General features: G+C 34.6%; 1 protein-coding gene across 1 annotated transcript in view; it reads right to left on the bottom strand.

The window, feature by feature from the left end:
• The window catches only part of REL (REL proto-oncogene, NF-kB subunit), a 58,491-nt gene extending 52,835 nt beyond the window's left edge, over nt 1-5,656 (bottom strand). The window contains exon 1 of the mRNA XM_051975335.1: nt 4,630-5,656. Coding sequence (XP_051831295.1) covers nt 4,630-4,639 — 10 coding nt within the window. The 5' untranslated portion in view covers nt 4,640-5,656. The remainder of the gene's footprint in view (nt 1-4,629) is intronic.
• Nucleotides 5,657-21,876: the final 16,220 nt, after the last annotated feature.

Raw genomic sequence — 21,876 nt, 5'->3', positions numbered from 1 at the left:
CTCTGAATTCAATTCTCCCTGTGCAACAAGAAAACTGTTCGGTTCTGCACATGTATATTGTATCCAGGATATACACTGTAACCTATTCAACATGTAAAGGGTTGCTTGCCATCTGGGGGAGGGGGTGGAGGGAGGGAGGGGAAAAATCAGAACAGAAGCGAGTGCAAGGGATAATGTTGTAAAAAATTACCCTGCCATGAGTTCTATCAATAAAAAGTTATTAAAAAAGAAAAAAAAAAGAAAAAAAAGAAGTTATTGTGAGCCACCAACACTTGGAGATAAAGGACTTGAATCCAAATCCCAGCTCTATCACTTATTAGAATATGACCCTGAACAAGTCATTTAATATTCTGGGACTTGATTTGCTCAAATGGTAAAACAAGAAGAGAGGGCTGCACTAAAAAGGTCTTTGAGTTCTACAATGCACAATTTATATCACCTTAATTCCCTTTTCCCACTCTTAATTTCCATGTAGTTTTCCATATTGATCCATTTCTGAAACAATATTTCAATTTGTTGCCTTCATCCCTTTCATATAACTCTTTAAACTAATATATCCTTGAAGTAGCCTCTCCTAAAACATCTGCTCTAAGGTACTTTACCAACAACTACTTTCTGTATTTCTCAGAAATAACAAAAAAATAATTCTCTTGAAACCTAAGACTACTTTTAGTGTATTAAGTATTTACAGAAATAATTTCTTGATGTATCTTCTATTAATACATGACAAAACAGAATTCCAAGCAGGAAAAAAAAAAAAAAACAAACTAACTCCTTAACTAGATGGGGAAAAAAAAATTATTTGGATATTTATCAGAAAATAGTGCTTCAAATATGATGTTTTTGTTCTCCATAATTAAGTAACACAAAATTAAAAAGGAGACAAATTTCTATTAGATATATTAATGCATAGGACAACAAAAACAATTTTCTTCCCTTGTATTTCAATGAAGTTCAAAAACAAACAGGAACACTAATTGCTCAACCATAATACCTTAGTCAGGTTTGGGAACATTTTTCTTTATACTTCCTATCCTAATTAATTATGTCAACAGATTTGAAAGGAAGTTTTAAAATCCTTATTTAAACTAGTTTAATGGGCTGCGAGATCCTAACCATCTGTCTTAACCACTTAGAAAAGCTTGAACTTCAGAGTAATTTGCAAAAATTATCCATTTTTTTACTTTCTCCAGAAATTTTCTGATACTTAAAAAATTATGATCTATATGGTACTTTTATATTAGCTGAACTATACATAACTTAACTATACAGACTTGCTTCCATGTCAAAGTCAGTAAGAAATAAAAGTATTAAAATCTGAGAAAGTAGTATTACCTACTTTGTTACTCTATTAAAATACTTTGAAGATTTTTTGTTATGGCAATGTTAATAGAGTCTTACTACAGATGATAATAAACCTTAATCAATTAAGCAAAGCTTTCTTATAATTTTCTAAAGATACATGAATAACAAATGTTGAAATACAGGTACAAAAGCTTTCACCAATGATAATGGTACCAACCTGCCAAAGTTGTTGGAAGGAAGAAATGAGATAAGAATTTTAAAGTTCTTAATGGCATCTGACACATTTGTTGTTCTGTTGTTTTCTGTGTCTGACTTCATGTCCCCATTTGGGATTTTCTTGGTAAAGATACTGGAATGGTTTGCCATTTCCTTTTGCTCATTTGACAGATGAGGAAACTGAGGCAAACAGGATGAAGTGACTTGCCAGGGGTCACATAACTAGTAAGTATCTTAGGCCAGAATATGAGCTCTGGAAGATGAGTCTTTCTGAGTCTTAGCTGGGCCACCTAGCTGCTTTTATACTTTGTACTCTAGTGAGCAAATCTGTACAATTGTTTTCTCCAGTATCTGTTAGAATCACTCTAATGAAATCTTTACTTGCTGTACTGTTGATTCTGTACAAAAAAAGATTGAGTAGTGCTATATCACCAAGGGCAGCTAGGTGATACAAATGATAAGATTGCAGGGCCTGGAGTCAGAAAGGTTCATCTTTGTGAATTCAAATCTGGCTTCAAACACTTTGTAGCTCTGTGAGCCTGGTTAAGTCACTTAACTCTATCTGCTTCAGTTTCCTCATCTGTAAAATGACATAAGGAAGGTAATGACCAACACTATCATTTCCAAGAAAACCCCCAAATAGTCATGAAGAGACAGACACAACTGAACAAATATCATTATAAAGATCAGAACAAAGCAGCAGATTTTTCCTTTTAAATTACTGTTTCAGACTTCAAGGTTATGAATCAAACCATAATTCATTCTAAAAGATATTTTCTTTGTTGACAAATTTGTTTTTAAAATATCAGATTACATTTAAATAATTTTTAAAATACTCCTGTAGACATCCTTTTTGTTTATTTATAATTTTGGCACTTGTGGGAAAGAAAGAAAACCACCTTTAGTTTTGAATTCTTTTAAAAAATCCCATCAAAAACAGTATATTGTTACAGTAGTTTTTTTAATAGTATGAAACTCAAATCAGTCAACAGATTACAAATTCATTAAGAAAACTACTTGACCATCATTTTCATTATAATGTGAGGTTTTAAATACATTACATATAAATATGGTTAATTTTATGTTGCCCATTTAAAAAGTATCACATACTTGACAAATTCATACTTCCTGAAAAGGTTAAATTTCCAGCATGTTGCCCCATTTTATTTGTGAAATATGTCTTCTATATTCTCATAGTATTTTTTAGATAATCAAATGTTTAACACCAAAAGTTAGTTTTTTTCATGCTAGTCATCTTAATGTATTTTAATATTATTAATCCAATTATATAGTATTTTCAGGTCAATGATATGGGCAAAGGGAAAGTTTTAATATTTTAAACTATACACATATTCTCACACTAAAACCGCAAACACAGCCAAAAGCATATGTCATTTGAAACAATCTTACTTCCTTTTCAGCTTACAATGATTGCAATAATATAGTTCTGTTTAAAAAAGAAAAAAAAAATCCTTTCTCCTTTTACTTCCTCTTCAATACTTTAAAACAGGGGTGGGAGACCTTTTTTTATTGAGAGTCACTCACAGCAGTGGAGGGGAAAAATCAAAAACCATATAAGTAAAACAAGTGTCCTATATTTTAGTGGAGTTTAAGTGTTCCATGAGTTTTTTTTTTTTTTTTTTTTTTGTTTTGATATAGGGGACAGAGGAGATAAAATATATAATGTTCCTCTCAAATACTTTTAAAATTAAGATTAAGAACTATAAAAACTATTTCAAGAAAAGTAAATAATTTCACTACTTCAGTTTTAAAATAATGTCTAGTTAGGAGAGCCAGGGGAATGGAGAGAGAACTAAAAGAAAAGAATATAAGATAGATAGATACAAGCAAGATTAATATTTGCCATGAGACATAAAGCTCTAACTCATTTATTAATCTCAAAGCAGTCAAATGGAGCTCAAGAAGTAAGTGTACTCTCCAATGATGCAGTGAGATCCATCTAATTCATATCATCCTATACAACTCTTCTATAACCTCTCAAAATCTCACCATGAGAGTCACACCTTTTCTCCTGACCCTTAAAAAAAACACAATTTTCTAGATGGGAAAAAAATTAATATTGGCCAAACTGGTTATTTTTAAAATGTATATATTTCTAAGCATGCTTTGAATTCTCATTTTCCTCTCCATTTTAAATAGAAAAACCTTAGCTTAATTTAGGGGAAAGTGGATACAAACTATTTCATTTTACACATTTCAAAAAAGATGCATTCTTAATATTACTATCTCATATCCTTTTAAGGACTAATACAAAACACTTTTAGAGCCAGGCTGGTTTAGACAATTAATGGCATAAATAGGATCAAACATACTATCATCCGTCCAATGAAGAAAAAAAGAATTTTAAATTATGAAAGCATGCTTTACTGCTTTTATGCAATGGCAAAGGAACTAGAGGGAATTGCCTCTTGTGGACCCCCCTGGGGAGGCCTTAAGGGGAGACCATGGGTTAAAAATCACATGGGATAAGAATGTATGAAGGGTCTGCACCAACTGAGCCAAGTACCTGTCTGAGATTTCTCAGACCCATTTAGAGATCCAAGAATTATTATTAGATCAACTCCCCGAAGTTATAAAAAAAGTTTACTTTTTCAAAGCACTTCAAAGATAAGGCAAGGCCGGAGAGGCAAGTTAATGATCGCCTTGCCTTCCCTCTGGGACCACCCCCAAAAGATGCAGGGTACAGCTTGTTTGTACACACTGGTTTGCACGCAGACTAAGAGCTCCTGGGGAGATCCGGGCTGTCTTTTACTGCTCTTTGCATCCCCAGCGCCCGGTACATAGTAGGCGCTTAATAAATTCGTCCTCAGAAGCAGGACTGTCTTTTATCTTTGTACCCCTAGAGTCTGGCACAAAGTAAGCGCTTAATAAATGCTTAGTTGATGGACAAATTATCTTTGTTTTCACTTCGCGTTTTCCCCCAACGTCCCCTTCCTCCTTCTCCCCCCCCCCCCCTCCTCGATTCCGGGAGCCGCTGCCCGAGGGTAGAGGGGAAATCCCGGGTAACTCCCCCAAACTTTTGCGCACGACCCCTTAACCATCCCCGGGAGCCGGACCTGTCCAAGGGCTGTCCCCGGGGACACTCACCGGCCGCCATGGCTCCACTCCGCTCCGCGCGCCGGGCTCCCTTCGCAGCGTTCGCCAGGCAAGGCAGGGCAGGGTAGGGCAGGGCAGGGCTGGGTTGGGGTGGGCCGGGTACGGCGTCTCCTCTGTCAGCACTTGCCACCAGCCAGCCAACTCAGCCCGGTCTCAGGCTACGCGGAGCCCCTTCCTCCAGGCCCCGCCCCTTGGCCCCGCCCCCTCCCCAGCAGCTTCCCCACCCGCGCGGGCGTCACGGTCTGAGACGTGGAGAGGGGGCTGGACCGAGCCGAGGAAAGGGCCGGGGAGCCGCTGGAAGGGAGGGGGATTTCCCGGAATATGACGCAAGTTCTCGCCCCACGCCAGCCTTCTCCCGGTGGCGGATGGGGGCGAGCCTCGCGCGCTCGGTCCCTCACTACCGAGTGCTGGCGCCCCGCCTCCCACAGCCTTTGCCTTCAGTGATAGGGTATTCCTAGAGACAGGAGGCGTGGTCTGGCGGTCCCGGCAGCGGAGGGGTGGTCCTGGGGAAGTGGAGGAGGAGGAGGAGAGAAAACCATAGCAAGCTTGTTTAAGCCCCAGGCTCCAGGAGAAATCCCCCTCCTCCAGTTTCTTCCGCGAGTGTTTTTTTTTTTTTTTTAATTTTTTAAGAACAGGAGGGGGCGGGCGGCTGAGGTGCACAGAAAAAGGAAGACGCACACGCACGCACTACGTTATATACAGGCCCTAGCTCGTAGTTCTGTTCCCACACCTCCTACCTCCTCTGCTCCTCGCCGCTGGCCCCACAGGTCCCCTGCTGTGCTCCCCAGCTAGGGAGAGTGAGCACCTTAGCTCAGTGAGAGCGGCGGTGAGAATCCTGTGGCGAAGCCCCTTTGAGTTTCTGGTGGGACTCTGGCCCGGCCTCCTGGATGATGTAGAAGCCCGGGGCTTTCAAAATGTAGTTCCCCTTTTCTCCTCTTTCGCAAATGCAAATCACAGCCCCCGCTGTGGGCTCTGGGTAGGAACGACTTTGTCCGGGTTCACCCTTTGGGGAAGTGCAGGATCAGCGTCACTACAGCATTTATTAATTTGTAACAAGTTTATTTGCATACGTAGAATCTTCAATTACCCTAATTCTTAATTTTTTTCTCCCACGGAAATATTACAGTGCTATTATATGTATATACATATATATGTATTATATTATACATTAATATGTATTATAGTGTTTATTAATTATGTTATTTCCAACAGTGGAAGTAATATAAATTGATAAGGGCACTGTTACATATATAGAATGTGTAATCACGTGATATATATAAAATATTACGTGGAGTGCGGAATTTTCTATTACATATTGTTCTATATTAAAATGTTATTAGTTGAAAAGCAGTCAACAAGCATTGATGAAGGCAAGGCCACTAGAAAGGTACACCCAGTGCAATGTGGGAGACAATATACAAGCAACTAAGGACTTAGAAGTGTGTAAAGTATACAGTGATATAAGCTTACAGTATACAATGTGTGAGTCCAAAGAACAGGGAGAAAAATAAAATCATTTGAATCAGTCTTGTGCAGATGTCTTCAAATTCGACTTCCACAGAACAAAACAAATAAATGAACAATCTGTACATAAATTGAATTGTATTCACATTCTAATTTTGACAAATCTACCTATAAAACTGCACCAGGAAAAAGCTGTGGATAGGCTCCTTCACAGTGGAATAGAAGGATGAGAGAGGAGAGACAGATGATAGGCTGTGGTATTACAGGAAAGAACTAAAGATAACTTAAAAGTTTCATTTATTTACTCATTTATTCAATAGCATTTATTAAATGTAGTGCACTGTGATAGGAAGCCAATGCAACAAAACAAAACAAAACAGAATTCACTAAATGAAACGTCCAGAAACTTAGCTAAAGGTTAAATAACAAGTTAAGCTTAAAACTTTTAAGGTTAAAACGCCTTTTTAATTTAGTCCACTTAGGCTATGCTCTCAACCCTTTCCCTTCCCATCAGGATCTCAAGATATCCTTGATTTAACAATGGTTTCTATATAGATGATTTCTGAATCAAAATAACTCTAATCCTATGCTTTCACCAGTGCTCCAAGTCAACAAACATTAATTAAGTTCCTATCATGTAGAATGGACATTGCTAAGCATTAGGAATACAAAAAAAGCAAAAACAAAATTAAAAACAGTCTCTAATTTTCAAGGTCACAGTCTAATGGGGGGAGGAAGACAATATGAAAACAACTGTGGGTGTGGTTGGATATGTGTATACACATATAAATATATACATAAATATTCTTATTATATAATCAGTGATTATATAAATAATAAGATATTCAGTGGAATTAAGGCACTAGACTTAAAGGGGATCAAGAAAAGCTTCCTTCAGAAAGATGAGATTTTGGCTGAGAGTGAAAGGAATCAGGGAAGTGAAGAGGCAGAGTTGAGTAGTTCCAGAGTAAATTTCCAGTTGTTTGGGAAATTTCCACTTGGATATTTTCACAATGACTCTAACTTACTCAATATGAATAAAATAAAATATATCATGTCCCACCCATCCCCTCCCAAATCTCCTCCTCCAAATTTCCCCTATTTTTTGCTCAGTGGTGCCTTCCTTCTCTCTCAATTTCAAAAGCTTTCCTAATTTCTCCAGATAGAAAATATTTCTCTCTCAATTTCATAGTCTTTTATATTACTATTTTATTCTCTATTATTAGAGTAGAGAATAGTAATAATAATAATAATAATAATATCCTAGTTGAAGCACTTAATCCCTTAGTGCCTTAGCAACTCTCTAGGACTATCGAATTGCAGGGACCTGGTCTGTTTTGGCAGAGGAAATTCCTCATTTTGGCAGAGGAAATATAAATTCCTCTTCATCAATGAAATCAGTGCTTTGTACATTATCATCACCATCATCATCCATGTCACCGCCATTCACAGCTTTTAAGATTTGCAAAACGATTTACATAAATTGTCTCTTTTGATATTTACATCAACCCAGTAAAGTCAGGCGTGTAAGAATTGCTATCCTAATTTTTAGAGATAGGGAAACTGAGATGAAAGGTTGTGATTTGCCCATGCTTATACAACTATAAAGTAGTGGAGGCAGCATAGTAAAGAGTTTGGATGATGTTTCTGTCATACTTACTCAACCTCTCTAACCCTCAGCCTCCTCATCTATAAAATAAAAGAACTGGATTAGATAGCATCTGAGGTCCCTTTCAGCTATAGATCTATGATTTAAACTTTTGTCAAATCTGTTACTTTTTTTTTCTGACACCACATTTACATACATATGCTCGTAAAATAGATCTAAGGCTAGAAGGAATCTTAGAAGTCTATTCCACTCTCAGTTGAAGTCCCACAATCTGCAAAAAGGCTTTCCTAGCTTTTTTATTTCTAAGGGCCTTCCCTCTGATATTAGCTCCAATTCATCACGTATTAAATCTTATTTATATACAGGTTATTTTCTTATTGTCTCTTCCATTCGATTGAGATTCTTGATGTCAGAAGTTGTCTCTTACCATTCTTTGCATCCTCAATTCTAGTATAGTACTTAGTAAATACATAGTATGAATTTAGTAAATGTCCTTGTTGATTCCTTTATTTACTTAAATAGATGAGGAAACAAGGACCCAGAAAGGTTAATCAATTTGCCCAAGTTAATAAGCCACAGAACCAGGATTACAAATTCAGGTCCTGATAACTCCAAGTTGGGGAGATGATAGGGAAACCAGACATAGTTTTCAATTGTCTCTCATTTTCCCTAGAGTAGAGTAAGGGCGGGCCACAGGTTAAGATTTTGCAATTATGATGTTAGGACTATTATTCCACAAAAGACCCACTCTTATAATACATATTCATTCCCTGTTAGATCAGAGAGCAGAAATGTCTCTTTGATAAATTGCAATCAATATTCACAATTGTTCCCCATATGAGTTACCATAATCTAATTTGCGTTAACAATTAACTGCTCCTATTTCTTATTCCCCTCAAATTGGAAGCTTCTTGAACACAAAGTATATATTTTATTTCTCCTTGTGTCTCTTCCAGATCCTGTCACAGTGCACTATACTTAATAAATGCTATTGAATGAATGAGTAAATAAAACTTTTAACTTATTTTTGGTTTTTTCCTCTACCCCCAAAATCTATCATCTGTCTCTCCTCTCTCATCCCTCTATTCCACCCCCTCTTTTTGCTCTTGTTAAGACCCTAATTACTTTTCCCTAGGATCCTTGTGATAACTACATAGCTGCTCAACTTATCTTCAGTCCTTTCTCCCCTTCAGTTCACTCTACACATCCGTTAACCTTTTAACTCTTGCCCCTTCTCCAGTATCTGTAGAGTAAAATCTAAAATCTTTAGCCTGGCATTCAAAACCCACTGCAACCAAACCAAACTATTCACTTTTCCCTAAATGTGCCCAGAACTTTCCTGCCTCTGAATTTATGCCTAAAACAAATTTCTTCTCCCTGGAATAGCTTTCTCTCCACAATCATGTCCAACTTTTCATGACACCATTTGGGGTTTTCTTGGCAAAGATATTGGAGTAGTTTGCCATTGCCTTTTTGAGCTCATTTTACAGATGAGGAAACTGAGGTAAATGGGATTAAGTGATTTACCCAAGGGTACCCAGCTAGTATGTGGCTGAGGTCAAATTTGAATTCAGAGTTTGCCTGAAAGAGTTTCAGTCCTGTGCACTACCTCGCTGCTCTTTCTCTCCATTTTGCCTGTTTCCTAACTATTCTTCAAGACCCAGATCAAACACGACTTTCCCCCACTATGATGCCTACTCTAATTACTCCAGCATAAAAAAAAGGCTTTCTTTTATGTACTTAGATGTAAGGTTTTGTCTAAACCTTTGTACACTGTTTATATGTAATGGGAATCAAGTGCATGCACAGATTGTTTTTCTCTGCATAAAGAAATATTCATGACTAGTGCTGTTTGTCGGGTCCATAATAATAAAAACATTTAAAAGAAGAAAGAAATGTTGTTTTAAAGGATAGAAGAGCTTTCCTCTACTCCTTACTCCCATCAGAGAAAGACCTAGGATTCGAACTGGTCTCCAAGACTTCAGTCAGAAAGAGAGGAGGAGCATGGTTCAGTCTGGCTAAGCTCGCTTTCGCCCCTTTTAACCAATCTCCAAGAAAATGGATTGGCTAGTGGGTCATGAGTAGAACTGCTGACCAAGTGCTTGCGCCTGGCCAAGGCTGCGGTCCCTGCAGCCCTTCCTTGACTATTCCAGGACCCTGAACAGCGCAGTGCTCACTGCCATGAATGCCACGAAACTGGAGTATGACTGCATCCAAAGGAGAGCACTTTGTAACGTGATTCCTCGTTTGAGAGACAGTGGATCAGCTGCAGGCCGTGGAAAGAGCCTCAGATGCACCTGAGGGTCAGATGGGCAGCCCCCAGATGGATGTGTCCATGTACAAAGCAGAGGCTGACTAGCCTTGGTCTGGCAGGACCAGGCCACACAGAGCATATGCTTGTCTCCAACCACCCCGGATTCTGAAATTCTGAACACTGGGCGATATATGGAGTCTCACAGTTAGTGGATGGTGCAAGTGAATGGATTGCAGCATCTCTTAGACTAATTGAAGGGTGAGCAGACTATGGGGCTGGAACCCTTAATTAACAGAAACCACAGTTTGCAAAGCACTGATTTGCACTTCCTGGTAGTGCAGAGGCAGGTCTTGGTAACTATTAGTTCGAGTAACTGCATGAGTAGCAATAACACTTGAGTCATGAAAGAGAAGCCTAGTGGTGACCTTGAACCCTAGCTCTCTCTTTACCGGTTTAAAAAAAAATGAGAAACTCTGGGAAAAAAAGAAAAATATAAGAAGTATATTATTTGTGCAGGTTCCATGTAGCTTTTTTCAGGAATGATCCTGGAAAAAAAAAATTAGTATACTAAACTAATATCTTGCCCATCCATCTCCATGACTTCCCTGGCACTGAAATACCCACTGAAAGAACCAACTTTATTTTTCCCTATTTTCAACAAATATGCTTCAACCCTGAAATAAAGGGAAAGTAGGAAAATAACACTAATGTTAATCCAGGGAACGTGAAAATTTAGCTCCCTTTGTCATCCCATGTTTCTAGGGGGAAAAATGATTTAAAAACTGGCACGTTAAAAAGTCAATTAAGTGGTACTGTTTGGGCATTATTCATACTTGCTAATAATATGTGAGATGCCAAGTTAAAGAGGTGAAGCGAATTCTTGTTCTTAAGCACAAACTTTTAAAGAAGAGAGCATCCTTAGAGAATATCTCCTCATTTTACCAATGAATATTTTGTCATCTGGCTCAATTTATGATTTCATCAATGCAGATATGATTTCTAGCGATCTAGATTCAACTCCTCTTTGTCCTGTCATCTAGCATCAGCCAATCAACTTGCATTTATTAAGCACCTAGTATGTGTCAGGCCCTGTGCTAAGTACTGGGGATATAAAAAAAAATACCAAAAACACCCCCACCTCATAGTCTAATGGGGAAAACACAGACAAATAACTATGTTACATATGTGTGTATCTATGTATACATACATATATGTATATATAAACACATACATACATATAGAAAAGGACAAATTTGAGACAATTAATAGAGGAATAACCATCCATTAAAATTCTTGTCTATGTCCTCTCATAAAACTTCCACAGGAAATTCACCTGGAGGTTCAAAAATCTTTTTCTGGTTCTCTTTAACATTATATAGTCCCTTGGGTCTCCTTCACTCTCATATCTGGCTCATTTTCTCCTACTCCTTCTCCCCGACTCTTCCTCCCCTGCCTTCTTCCCCTCTTTCTATCCTCCTCCTACCCTTTCTTCTTCTCCTCCCTATCCTCTCCCTCCTTCTTCCCTTCCTCTCCCTTTAACTTCCCCTTCTCTCCCTCCCTCTCCTTCTTCTCTTCTTCTCCTTTCTTCTCCTTCTCTTCTCCCTCTCCCCTTTCTCCTCAGCTTCTTCCTCCTTCCTTTCCCCTCTCCTTCTTTTTGGTTCTACATCATTCTGATATTATTTAAGCTTTTTTTGTTGTGTAAGTTTGGAGGCAGCTAGGTGGTATGGTGAATAAAGTACCAGACCCAGAGTCAGGAAGATTCCTCTTCCTGAGTTCAAAACCTACCACACATCCTTAATAGTTGTGTGAACCTAGATAAGTCACTTAACTCTGCCTCAGTTCTTTATCTGTAAATTGAGCTAGAGAACGAAACCACAAACCATTTCTGTATTTTTGTCAAGAAAATCCCAAAACAGGGTCATGAAAAGTAGAACATAAATGTACAACACTTGTGCAAATTTTTGGTTAACAAAGGTATTGTAGTCTATACCTGAAGTCTTACAATAATGGCAGGTATCTGAAGTGGAGATAAGGTAAACTATTAGAAAGTCTTAAAGGCACAGTACTTTGAATTGTAGAAAGTATACAAACTTTGAAATGTGAATGTTTACCAAGATTAGAAAGGCAATTTGCCAGTAGGTGGGATATCCCACTGAGCATATGCTAATTACATTTAATCTTCTTTAGCAAAAGGGAGAGAGACCTTTTGAATTTGTAACTCAAATAGAAAGTCAACTATAAAGATAGTAAGTAGAACAGTAAACTCTGAGAAGCAATTAAAATGGAGAGAGTGTATAGAGTGAGAAATGCCTCCAAGAATTGAATATGTATTTTTTATTTTGGTTATGAAAAAAAAGAAAACAAATTTTGATGAATTGTTGGAATTTAGTTTTTCATTTTGAATGAACCTTCAACTAATACTACTAGTTCAAAAAAAGCTTCCTAAGAGTAGAATTCAAAATCTAAAAGAGGACAGTTCAGAAGATGTAGATTCAAGATCAGAAATCTATCAACGTCCTATTGAAAGATGGACCAACAGACTAGATGTATTAAACTGAAATAAAAAATGACCATCAGCTACATAAGCATCCCTTTATCCCACCTATTGGCTTAGTTTTTAGATACAATATTATCCATGTTCTTTTGTAATTTTATTTATTTCATTAAATATTCCTTGATTGTATCTTAACATGGTTCAGGAATATTGTGGGCTACAATTAGCCTGTGATCACATAAATGACACCTCTGGACCATGTCATATATTTTTTGGAACCAGGAAGCAAGAGATCAATCTAGACTTTTTGATATATTTCCATCTATTTAATACAAATTGAAAAATAGCAGTAATTCTTTATAACTGTGGTTTAGATGGCCATGGGAGTTATGTGGACAGTAGAAAGAGAAAGAGGTTGAATTACCAAAATCTATTATCAATAATAAATATTAATATTTATTATCAGATAATAAATATTAATATCTGTTATGTTAATATGATAGATATTAATATGTAAAATAATCTAATATGAATATCTATCAAATAGTTAGCAGAGATAAGATCAGGGACAGAGCTTGTCTTGTATGCTGAAGAGAATAAAAATAACCTCATCCTTATCCAAGTCACATGAGATGATGCAGAAAAACGCCTTTTTTTTTTAACCATCAAAAAAAAAAAAAACTTTTTTTCTTTTACCATTATGGACTGTGTTAAATGAATAAAGGGTTTGGAGAAAGCTGATGCCCATAGATTTAGTGTTGGGAAATAGTATCTCTAATAGGAGGAGTTTATTTCCAAGGAGTAAACCAAGGTAACAAAGTTTTGAGGAAGAAAGAACTTTGTTGTTCAGAAAATGTCAGAAAAACTTAGTAATCAATGAGAGGCTTTAAAATGAAGATCTAAATTCAAGAAAAAAATAAATCATTTTCACAAAAATCTTACAACTAGAATTAGTTCTGTTAAAACAGCAAATAAGAATTATTAAAGTTCAGTATTGTCCAAAGTCAGAAAACAAAAACCAATTTTAAAAAATATTGCTTTGGGGAAAGAAAAAAACTGACCTTAGAATTGAGGAGTACTACAGTTCAGATGATAATGGTTAGATTGCATGCAAAAAGTTCAGGTAGTTATGCCACAGTGTCTCAGTCAAAGGGAAATATCAGTTCAAATAATGAGGACGAGATTAAATTCCAAAGCAACTTTAATTGTAGAGAGAGAACAGAGGGACTGTGGGAATCTGCATAAGCTTTCTATGATTTCAGAGTCATCATAATATGATTCTAATAATCAAATACTTAGACATTTAGAAACCAAGTGTAAGTGTTATGTGAAGATGGCAACATAAATCTCTGTAAATATCCCAATAAGACTATAAAGTGTACCAAATTGTTTTTTAAAAAATAAAGAATATCAGGTTAAAAACTCATCCAAAACGTTCAGTACTACCCCCACCCCCCCCAAAAAAAACACAAAAAACACAAAACACAAAAAACAAAAAACAAACCACGAACAAATAAAAAACTGTCAGAAGTCTGGAATGGAAAAAAAGTAAGGGAAGGTGGAAGTTGTGATATCCTGAGAATGTGTTTAGTTCCAATTAGCTAATAGATAAATAATGAATGGATGAAATATATATAAAAAGACAGATAGTTGTTTATGCTTAGCTGTTTGCATGTTATCTCACATATTAGATCACGAGATCCTTGAGAATAGAGACTTTTATTTTGGTCTTTCTTTGTAAACATAGTATTTAACACAGTGTCTATCACATAGTAGGCATTTGATAAATACTTCATGACTTGACTTGAGAAACAGCTTAGACCCAATAGACATAGGAACCCAGAATCTCAAATGAAAGGAAGTCCAACTGGGGGTGGGGGTAGCTTTTGAGCCCCTGAAAGACCCCTCAAAAGGCCCCAAGGTGAGTTTAATAGCAGTGGGAAAAAGAGGAGGAAAAAATTCTAAGCAGAGCCCAGAAATTAGGCATCCTTGGATCCCTATAACAGAAGGAGAAAAGTCCCTTTGGCAGAATGTCCCTGGAGTCCTGGTCATAGCAGAAGAAAGATTTATAATCTTCCAAAGAAGAGAATAATTCTATAACAAGTTCAAATAGGTCTCAGAGAAAAAAAATGTTCTGTCTATAAGACTGACAAGAGGAACTAGAAGAAATTAAATGAGATACAAAATGGAAGAACTAGAAAAGAAGGCATGACAAGAATAATTGGTATCTTAGAATAAATGGTGGGAAACTTTACCCAAGAAATGAATGGCATAAAACATGTCAATCAGTGGTGGCCCTAACCAGATTAAAATATAATTGGAAAATATTTAACAAAATAGATAAAAACACAATATAGCATGGGTTAATATGTGGCATTCTAAGTATGCATGAAGGCTTCAGTATCCTTATCTATGGCCTAGTGTCCCTTTTTTTATTTGAATTTGACATTACTGCAATACAAGTTAAAAAGGGCCAAATACAAAACAACAAATCAATGAAACAACAGAAATACTAAGATTTTATTAAAATAAAATCAAAGGAAATCAAATCAAAAGATTGAAAAAAAGAAGTAAAATGTAAGGAATACAATATTAAAAATGACCTAGAAAATATAAGGAGCTATAATTTAAAAATTATCTGTCTGAAAATCATGAATGAGAAAAAAGGTGTGGGTATGATATTTCAAAAAAAAATCATAAAAGAAAACTGCATAGGAGGAAGAAATGAGGAAGGACATAATTGTAGTCATGGAAGACAGCCAATGAATTTGCATACACGGGAAATGATGTGTCTCGTGTGAAAAACAAGAAGGTAGCCAGTATCATTAGATTGAAGAGTAAATGGAAGGGAAGATGCATAAAAAGACCAGAATGGAGGAAGGGAACAAGTTATGAAGGGCTTTAAACACAAATAGGATTTTATATTTTATCCTGAAAGCAGTAAGAAGCTTTTAGCATTTGTTGTATCATGGGTGGTGGTTGGGGAAAGGCGGGGAGGGAAGTGTAAGTGCAACGTGATCAGACTTGGGCTTTTGTAAGATCATTTTGAGAGCTAAGTAGAGGATGAACTGGATTGAGGAGGAAGCTGAAGCAAAGAGACCAATCAGAAGGTTGTGTCAGAGGAGAAAAGGGAGTATATACAAGAAATAAAATTTCAAGGATAGAAACAACAGGATTTGGCAACAGCTTGGATTCAGTGAAAAGGTTTGAGCAAAACCTATTATTCTCCTATTGAACTCAAAGATTTCAGATAAGGCAACAGTAAATATAAGTATGCTAAAGCAGGGAAACTATATTTAAGGGTGCCATTGATAAAGAATTAATATCAATACTTAAGATATATGCATTGAAAAGCTGAACTAAACACTTAAAGGAAAAATTAATTGCAGAGGGAAAAAACAATACTCTAATAGTGGAGAACCTAATTGTATCCCTTTCAGACCTAAAGGTAACCAAAATAGGAAAAAAGTTAAAGATCTAAATAGAACTTAAGTAAAATTAGAGATGGTAGATGTTTTGTATTACAACATAAAAACTATATCCAAAAAACCCTCAAAAAATCAGAAAAGCAGCAATACTAAAAATATCATTTGCTAATCACAATGCAATAAAATGACAGTCAATAAAAGAATCTTTGAAGAAAAAAGTAAAAACCAATGGGAAACTACATGATTTAATCCAAAGGAACAAGTGGATTAAAGAACAAATTTGAGGTAGTAAATTTCATTAGAGAAAATGACAATTATTAAAATTTATGGGTTCTTCAGAGAAAATGCATATATTTAAAGACTTTTTTTCTTTATTAAATCTTTTTATTTTTAAAATATATGCGTGGACAATTCTTCAACACTAGTCCTTGCAAAACTTTGCTTTCTGATCCCTGCCCCCCTTCCCCAGGCCTTCCCCTAGATGGCAAGTAGTCCAATATATGAAAAACATGGTAGAAATATATGTTAAATCCAATATATGCGTACATATTTGTACAATTATCAAGCGGCACAAAAAAATAAAATCAAATATTAAAGACTTTTCAACATCAAAAGTAGAAAAGAATAAATCAATGCACTGGGTGTACAACTTAAAAAACTTAGAACAACTAATATCCCCACCCAATTAAACAATAACATAACAATTCTAAAAAATCAAAGAAATGATTAATGAAATTGAAAGCAAAAACTTCCATTGAATTGATAAATAAAACCAGGAACTGGTTAAATGCATAAATAACTAATCTAATTAATAGAGAGGAAAACCACTTTGTTCATATCAATGGAAAAGGATGATTCATAATTGAAGAGGAAATAAAGAAAATTATCAGAAATTATCAGAAACTATTTTGCCAACTATATATGCTAATATAACTAATAACTTAAAGGAAATGATGAATCCTAACAAAATATAAAATATCCAGATTAGCAAAAGAAGAAATAAATCATTTAATTAATCTAAGATCAGAAAAAAATTGGACAAACTGCAAGTGAATTCTCAAAATTGCAAGATCAGAGGAATGTACACATGAATTATACATAAATTTCAAACTCTTTTAAAATATGGTGTTCAAATGGAGAAAGACACCAACAAACCCAAATTCCTAAGAACATTTATGCAAAAATTTTAAACAAAATATATATACTATAACCACTATATCAGGAATTCAGGGTTTATTCAATTCTAGCAAGACTAAAAATACAACAGTAATACAATACATAATTTTTAAAATACATCATATCAATCACTGCTGAAAAGACTGTTTTAAAAAAAGAAATCCAACACTTTTTTTGTTTTAAAAAAAATTAGAAAATGTAGGAATATGTAGTAGGAAATATAATAGTGTCCATCTAACATTAAGAGCAAACATATTTAACAGAGAAAAGTTTTAGAGGCCTTCCAATAAGGCCAGATATAAAGCAACGATACCCATTATCACTCCTATTATTTAACGTAATTCTAGAAATAATAGCATAGTAATAAAACAAAAAAATACAGGAAATAGGCATAGTCAAATATAATGATCTATTTGGAGTCTCCATAAGTCAACTAAAATATTAATTGAAGTCAATAATAAACAGCAAAGTTGCAGGATATGAAATAATCTGAATTATCAGCATTTTTTGTGTATTATCAACAAAACCCAGCAGAAAGAGATATAAAGAGAAATTGCTTTCAAAATAATTGCAGAATGCAAGAAAATATTTGGGTCTCTTATCTGCTAAGACACGCATATAACTATATGAAACCAAATGAAAACACTTTACAGAAATACAGACTTAAATAATTAGAGAAATATTAATTATTCATGGGGAGAATTAATTACATTATGTCAATGTAACAAAATGACAATGCTACCTAAATTAATTTGCTTATTTTGTGCTATAGCGATCGAATTACCAAAGAATTATTCTATACAGCTATAAAAAATAAAAGTAAAATTCATTTGGAGGAACAAAAAATCAAGATTTTAAGGAAAATATAAAAAAAATTCAGAAGGGAAGAAAATGGAAGCAGTTGGGGATGGTCTACCAGTACCAGATCTTAATTTATAGTACAAAGCAGTAATCATCAAAATAGTTTGATACTGTTTTTTTAAAAAGGGATGACTAATCAAAACAGATGAATACACCACATGCAGAAGCAAGTAAACATATGAATGTAGTGTTCAATAAACCTAAAGACCCTAATTACTGGGGCACTATTCAACAAAATCCTTATGGGAAAGCAACCTATTAGAAATTGGAGCAATTCACACCTGATATCGAGATAGACTCTAAAAGGGTCTATGACTTGGATATAAAAGGTGACATTGGAAGCAAATTAAGGAGTAAGGAGTAAATTACCTTGGAGATCTATTACAAGGCTAAATGAGATAGAGATAGAATCACAGATAAAGATGGTTAATTTTAATTATAAAACATTAAAGTTTTTGCAAAAACAAAGTCAGTGCAATTACTTTAAATAGAAAGAGATACTTGAGAAAAAAATATTTGTAGCATCTCTGCCTGATAAAGATCTCATGTCCAAGATATATAAGTTTCTGATTAAAAATTTTAAGAATCAGAGCCATTTCCAAATGGATAATTGCTCAAAAACTCTGAATGATTAATTCTCCAAAAAAGATAACCAAATTGTAAACAACATGAGAAAATGTTCCAAATTGCTAATGATTAGAGAAATGCAAATTAAAACAAATCTGAAGTTCCATCTTACACCCAAAATGACTAAAGAGAATGAACAATGTTGGGTCAGGCTATAGGAAAACAGAACACCAATGACAGATATGATAAAATTTCACTGCTTGCTTGATTATGCATATTTGTTAAGACAGTTTTTCTTTTTCTTTTGTTATTGTTCATTGGAAAAATAATAAAGTTACATTTGTTGGAAAAATAATACAGTTAAGTTAATTAAAAAAAAAAAAGAAAGAAACCAAGGTTAAGAGTGTCCCAGCTGTTAAACTAGGGTTTATCTTTGTATACAATGCACCAATTAAATCAGAAGAGATTCCCAAAGCCAAATGCAATTTTATAATGAAGTATATGTAAAATTTTTACAACTGCATTTTTATTTGTATTTTGTATTATCCATTACTGAAATTAAAAAATGCTATTGAACTGTGTTTATTAGTTTATAAAAGTGTTGATTTGTACTCTTTTATGTAATGTTCTTTACATATAATTATTTTGGTGATGCATATTATTTTTGCATTTATGATGCATATTATTTTTGCATTTATGTATAGAGAATTTTACATATGTGACACTTATTCACTATGTGCCATATATGCATTTGTGGGTATATGCTATACATTATACATTATACACAATATATGTTATGCTTTTTATATAATATGTAGTGTATATATATATTATATATATACACACAAATACATACATGGCACATAGTGAAAAAGCAATACTCATGTAAAATTCAATATATATAAATGCAACAACAATATATGTTACCACATAGATAAAAATATATAAAGAACATTACATAAAAGTTCAATTTCCTCATCTGTAAAATGAACTGGAGAAGGAACTTGTGGATCACGTCAGTATCTCTGGCAAGAAATCTCCTTATGGAGTCACAAAGAGTCAGATACAACTAAAAAAATGACGGAAGAACAACATACACTATTCTCTATAAACCATACTCCATATGTTATACTGTAGATACTATTATATAATACTAATACACATATATAATATGTAATAGATACTTTTTTAAAATAACTTTTTATTGATAGAACACATGCCAGGGTAATTTTTTACAGCATTATCCCTTGCATTCACTTCTGTTCCGATTTTTCCCCTCCCTCCCTCCACCCCTTCCCCCAGATGCAAGCAGTCCTTTACATGTTGAATGGGTTACAGTATATCCTAGATACAATATATGTGTGCAGAACCGAACACTTTTCTTGTTGCACAGGGAGAATTGAATTCAGATGTAATAGATACTATTATATAATATAGTATTATATATGCACATAATATATGGTGAATACATGTGTATAACTGTGAATAATATACTCCCATAATGTAATAATGTACATAACCATATATGAAGGATTATGAACAAAAATATTAATCGTTGCTAACCAAATTCTTTAGAGTGATTATATATTCACCTATGGAGTTCTGCATTGCTCTATGGCCTGTTGAAATCTGCAAACAGGAGCAAATAGAAGACCACACCATTTGAATTTTGGGGACTCTTCAATGGACAATCTCCAATACTGACAAAGACTTTTAATTGTCATATAAACTCTTCATTCATTCCTTGATTGAATACAAGAAGAAAATTGGAAAATGAACTTGTTATAATTTACATAGAATTTTATATGATTTTTGCACAGAAGATATCTTGTTGGAAGAGAGATTTTAATGTGGAATTTTGCTCTCTGAAATAAAAAACTTACTTGTAGTCAATAAACAATAAACACAATGGAATCTTGTATACTTTTACACTGTTGGTCACTTGTATGACTATAAAAAGAGTGTTTGCTAAAGGAAATCATTTTTTAAAGTTTACTTCTTCATTTCTTATGCCTTTCGTAAGGTTGCCCTCAAGACAAACATGAATTAAAAGGTTTGCAGAATTGAGTAGACATATTCATCAGTAGTTATAAGTCACCTTTTGGTCTTATAGTAACAATAGAGAATAAGATTGTTCCAAATTCTTTGGAATTTTCTCCTCTTTTATTTAACTTGACAATAGATCCCCAAATATCAAATAGTTTAGGTCGCATAGTGGCTAGTCATGGAATCAGACAGACAACTTCAAGTTCAGATTTAGATACTTATTATCTGAATGACTCTAGGCAAAACACTTTAACTTTGTCTACCTTAGTTTTCTCAATTGCAAAATGAGAATAATTCACCTACTTCATAGGATTGTCATGAAGATAAAAGGAGATAATATTTGTAATGTATCTGGCTCATAGGAGAGGCTTAATAAATTTGCTTACTATTTCTCTCAAAATTATGTTGCCTCCATTATGGTTCCTCTCTGTGTAAACTTTGTATATTTAATACAATCCAGCTGTTTTCTCTACCTTGGTCTACTATAATACCATTTCTACTTCTTTGTTAATAATTTCAGGGACAGTGACTTGAGAATACAAATGTCCTTGTTCCACTTGGTATAGAAAATTGTTTGCTATAGATTTTTTTTTTCCATTTCTGTTGTCCTTCCAGTTTAATCCTTAAATGCCCTGAGGATGATTTCCTTAAATCAATTATCTTGTCAAGTTTTCTGCAAATGTGATTTTCTCTTTCTGTTTTATAAGGTTACATTACTCGTGATATTCCATTAATCTTCTTACTATCTCACAAATGAATTTCTATTCTAAACTAGAATTGTCCTTTGCTTTCATGGCTGTCTTTTTGTTAAGAAGATTAAGAATTTACTAATAGAGATGCTTTGGGGGCTTTTTTTGTCTCCTTGTGGTGTAGAGTTAATCTTCTTTAGAATATGATAAATTGTGTTGATAGTTATTTTTAAAATTTATTTCCCATTCTTTTATTTTTGTGCAGGTGATTAGCTTTAGCAAGGAAAAGGACAATCTCTTTTTCAAAAACAGCACTGAGAGAAAGAATAGGTTGAGAAACTGAGAAATTTTGAAGTTGGCAGGAAGTTAAGGAATGTCAAAGTTACTCTGCAGCAAAGTAAAGGTCATCTGCTATAAGAGTGAAAAAGCAGAACTTGGATTAGGAGCTTGAGGAGATATAGAAAAGTTTAGAGAAATAGTTGTAGACACTGGGATAACAGAATCAACAAGAGGAATGCAAAAAGATTGTTCAGAGACACTGAATATCCAAATAGATTATATAATATACATTTATACTGAATGAAATCATCTCTATTTCTTAGACTTTATCTACTAATAGTTAGAAGCTTGGAGGCCAGAAATAAATTAGT

Source organism: Antechinus flavipes, chromosome 2 (genome assembly GCF_016432865.1).
Source record: "Antechinus flavipes isolate AdamAnt ecotype Samford, QLD, Australia chromosome 2, AdamAnt_v2, whole genome shotgun sequence".
In the NCBI taxonomy this organism is placed as follows: domain Eukaryota; kingdom Metazoa; phylum Chordata; class Mammalia; order Dasyuromorphia; family Dasyuridae; genus Antechinus; species Antechinus flavipes.
Note: the sequence above shows the minus strand (reverse complement) of the source record. Positions and strands in the feature narration are given on the sequence as shown.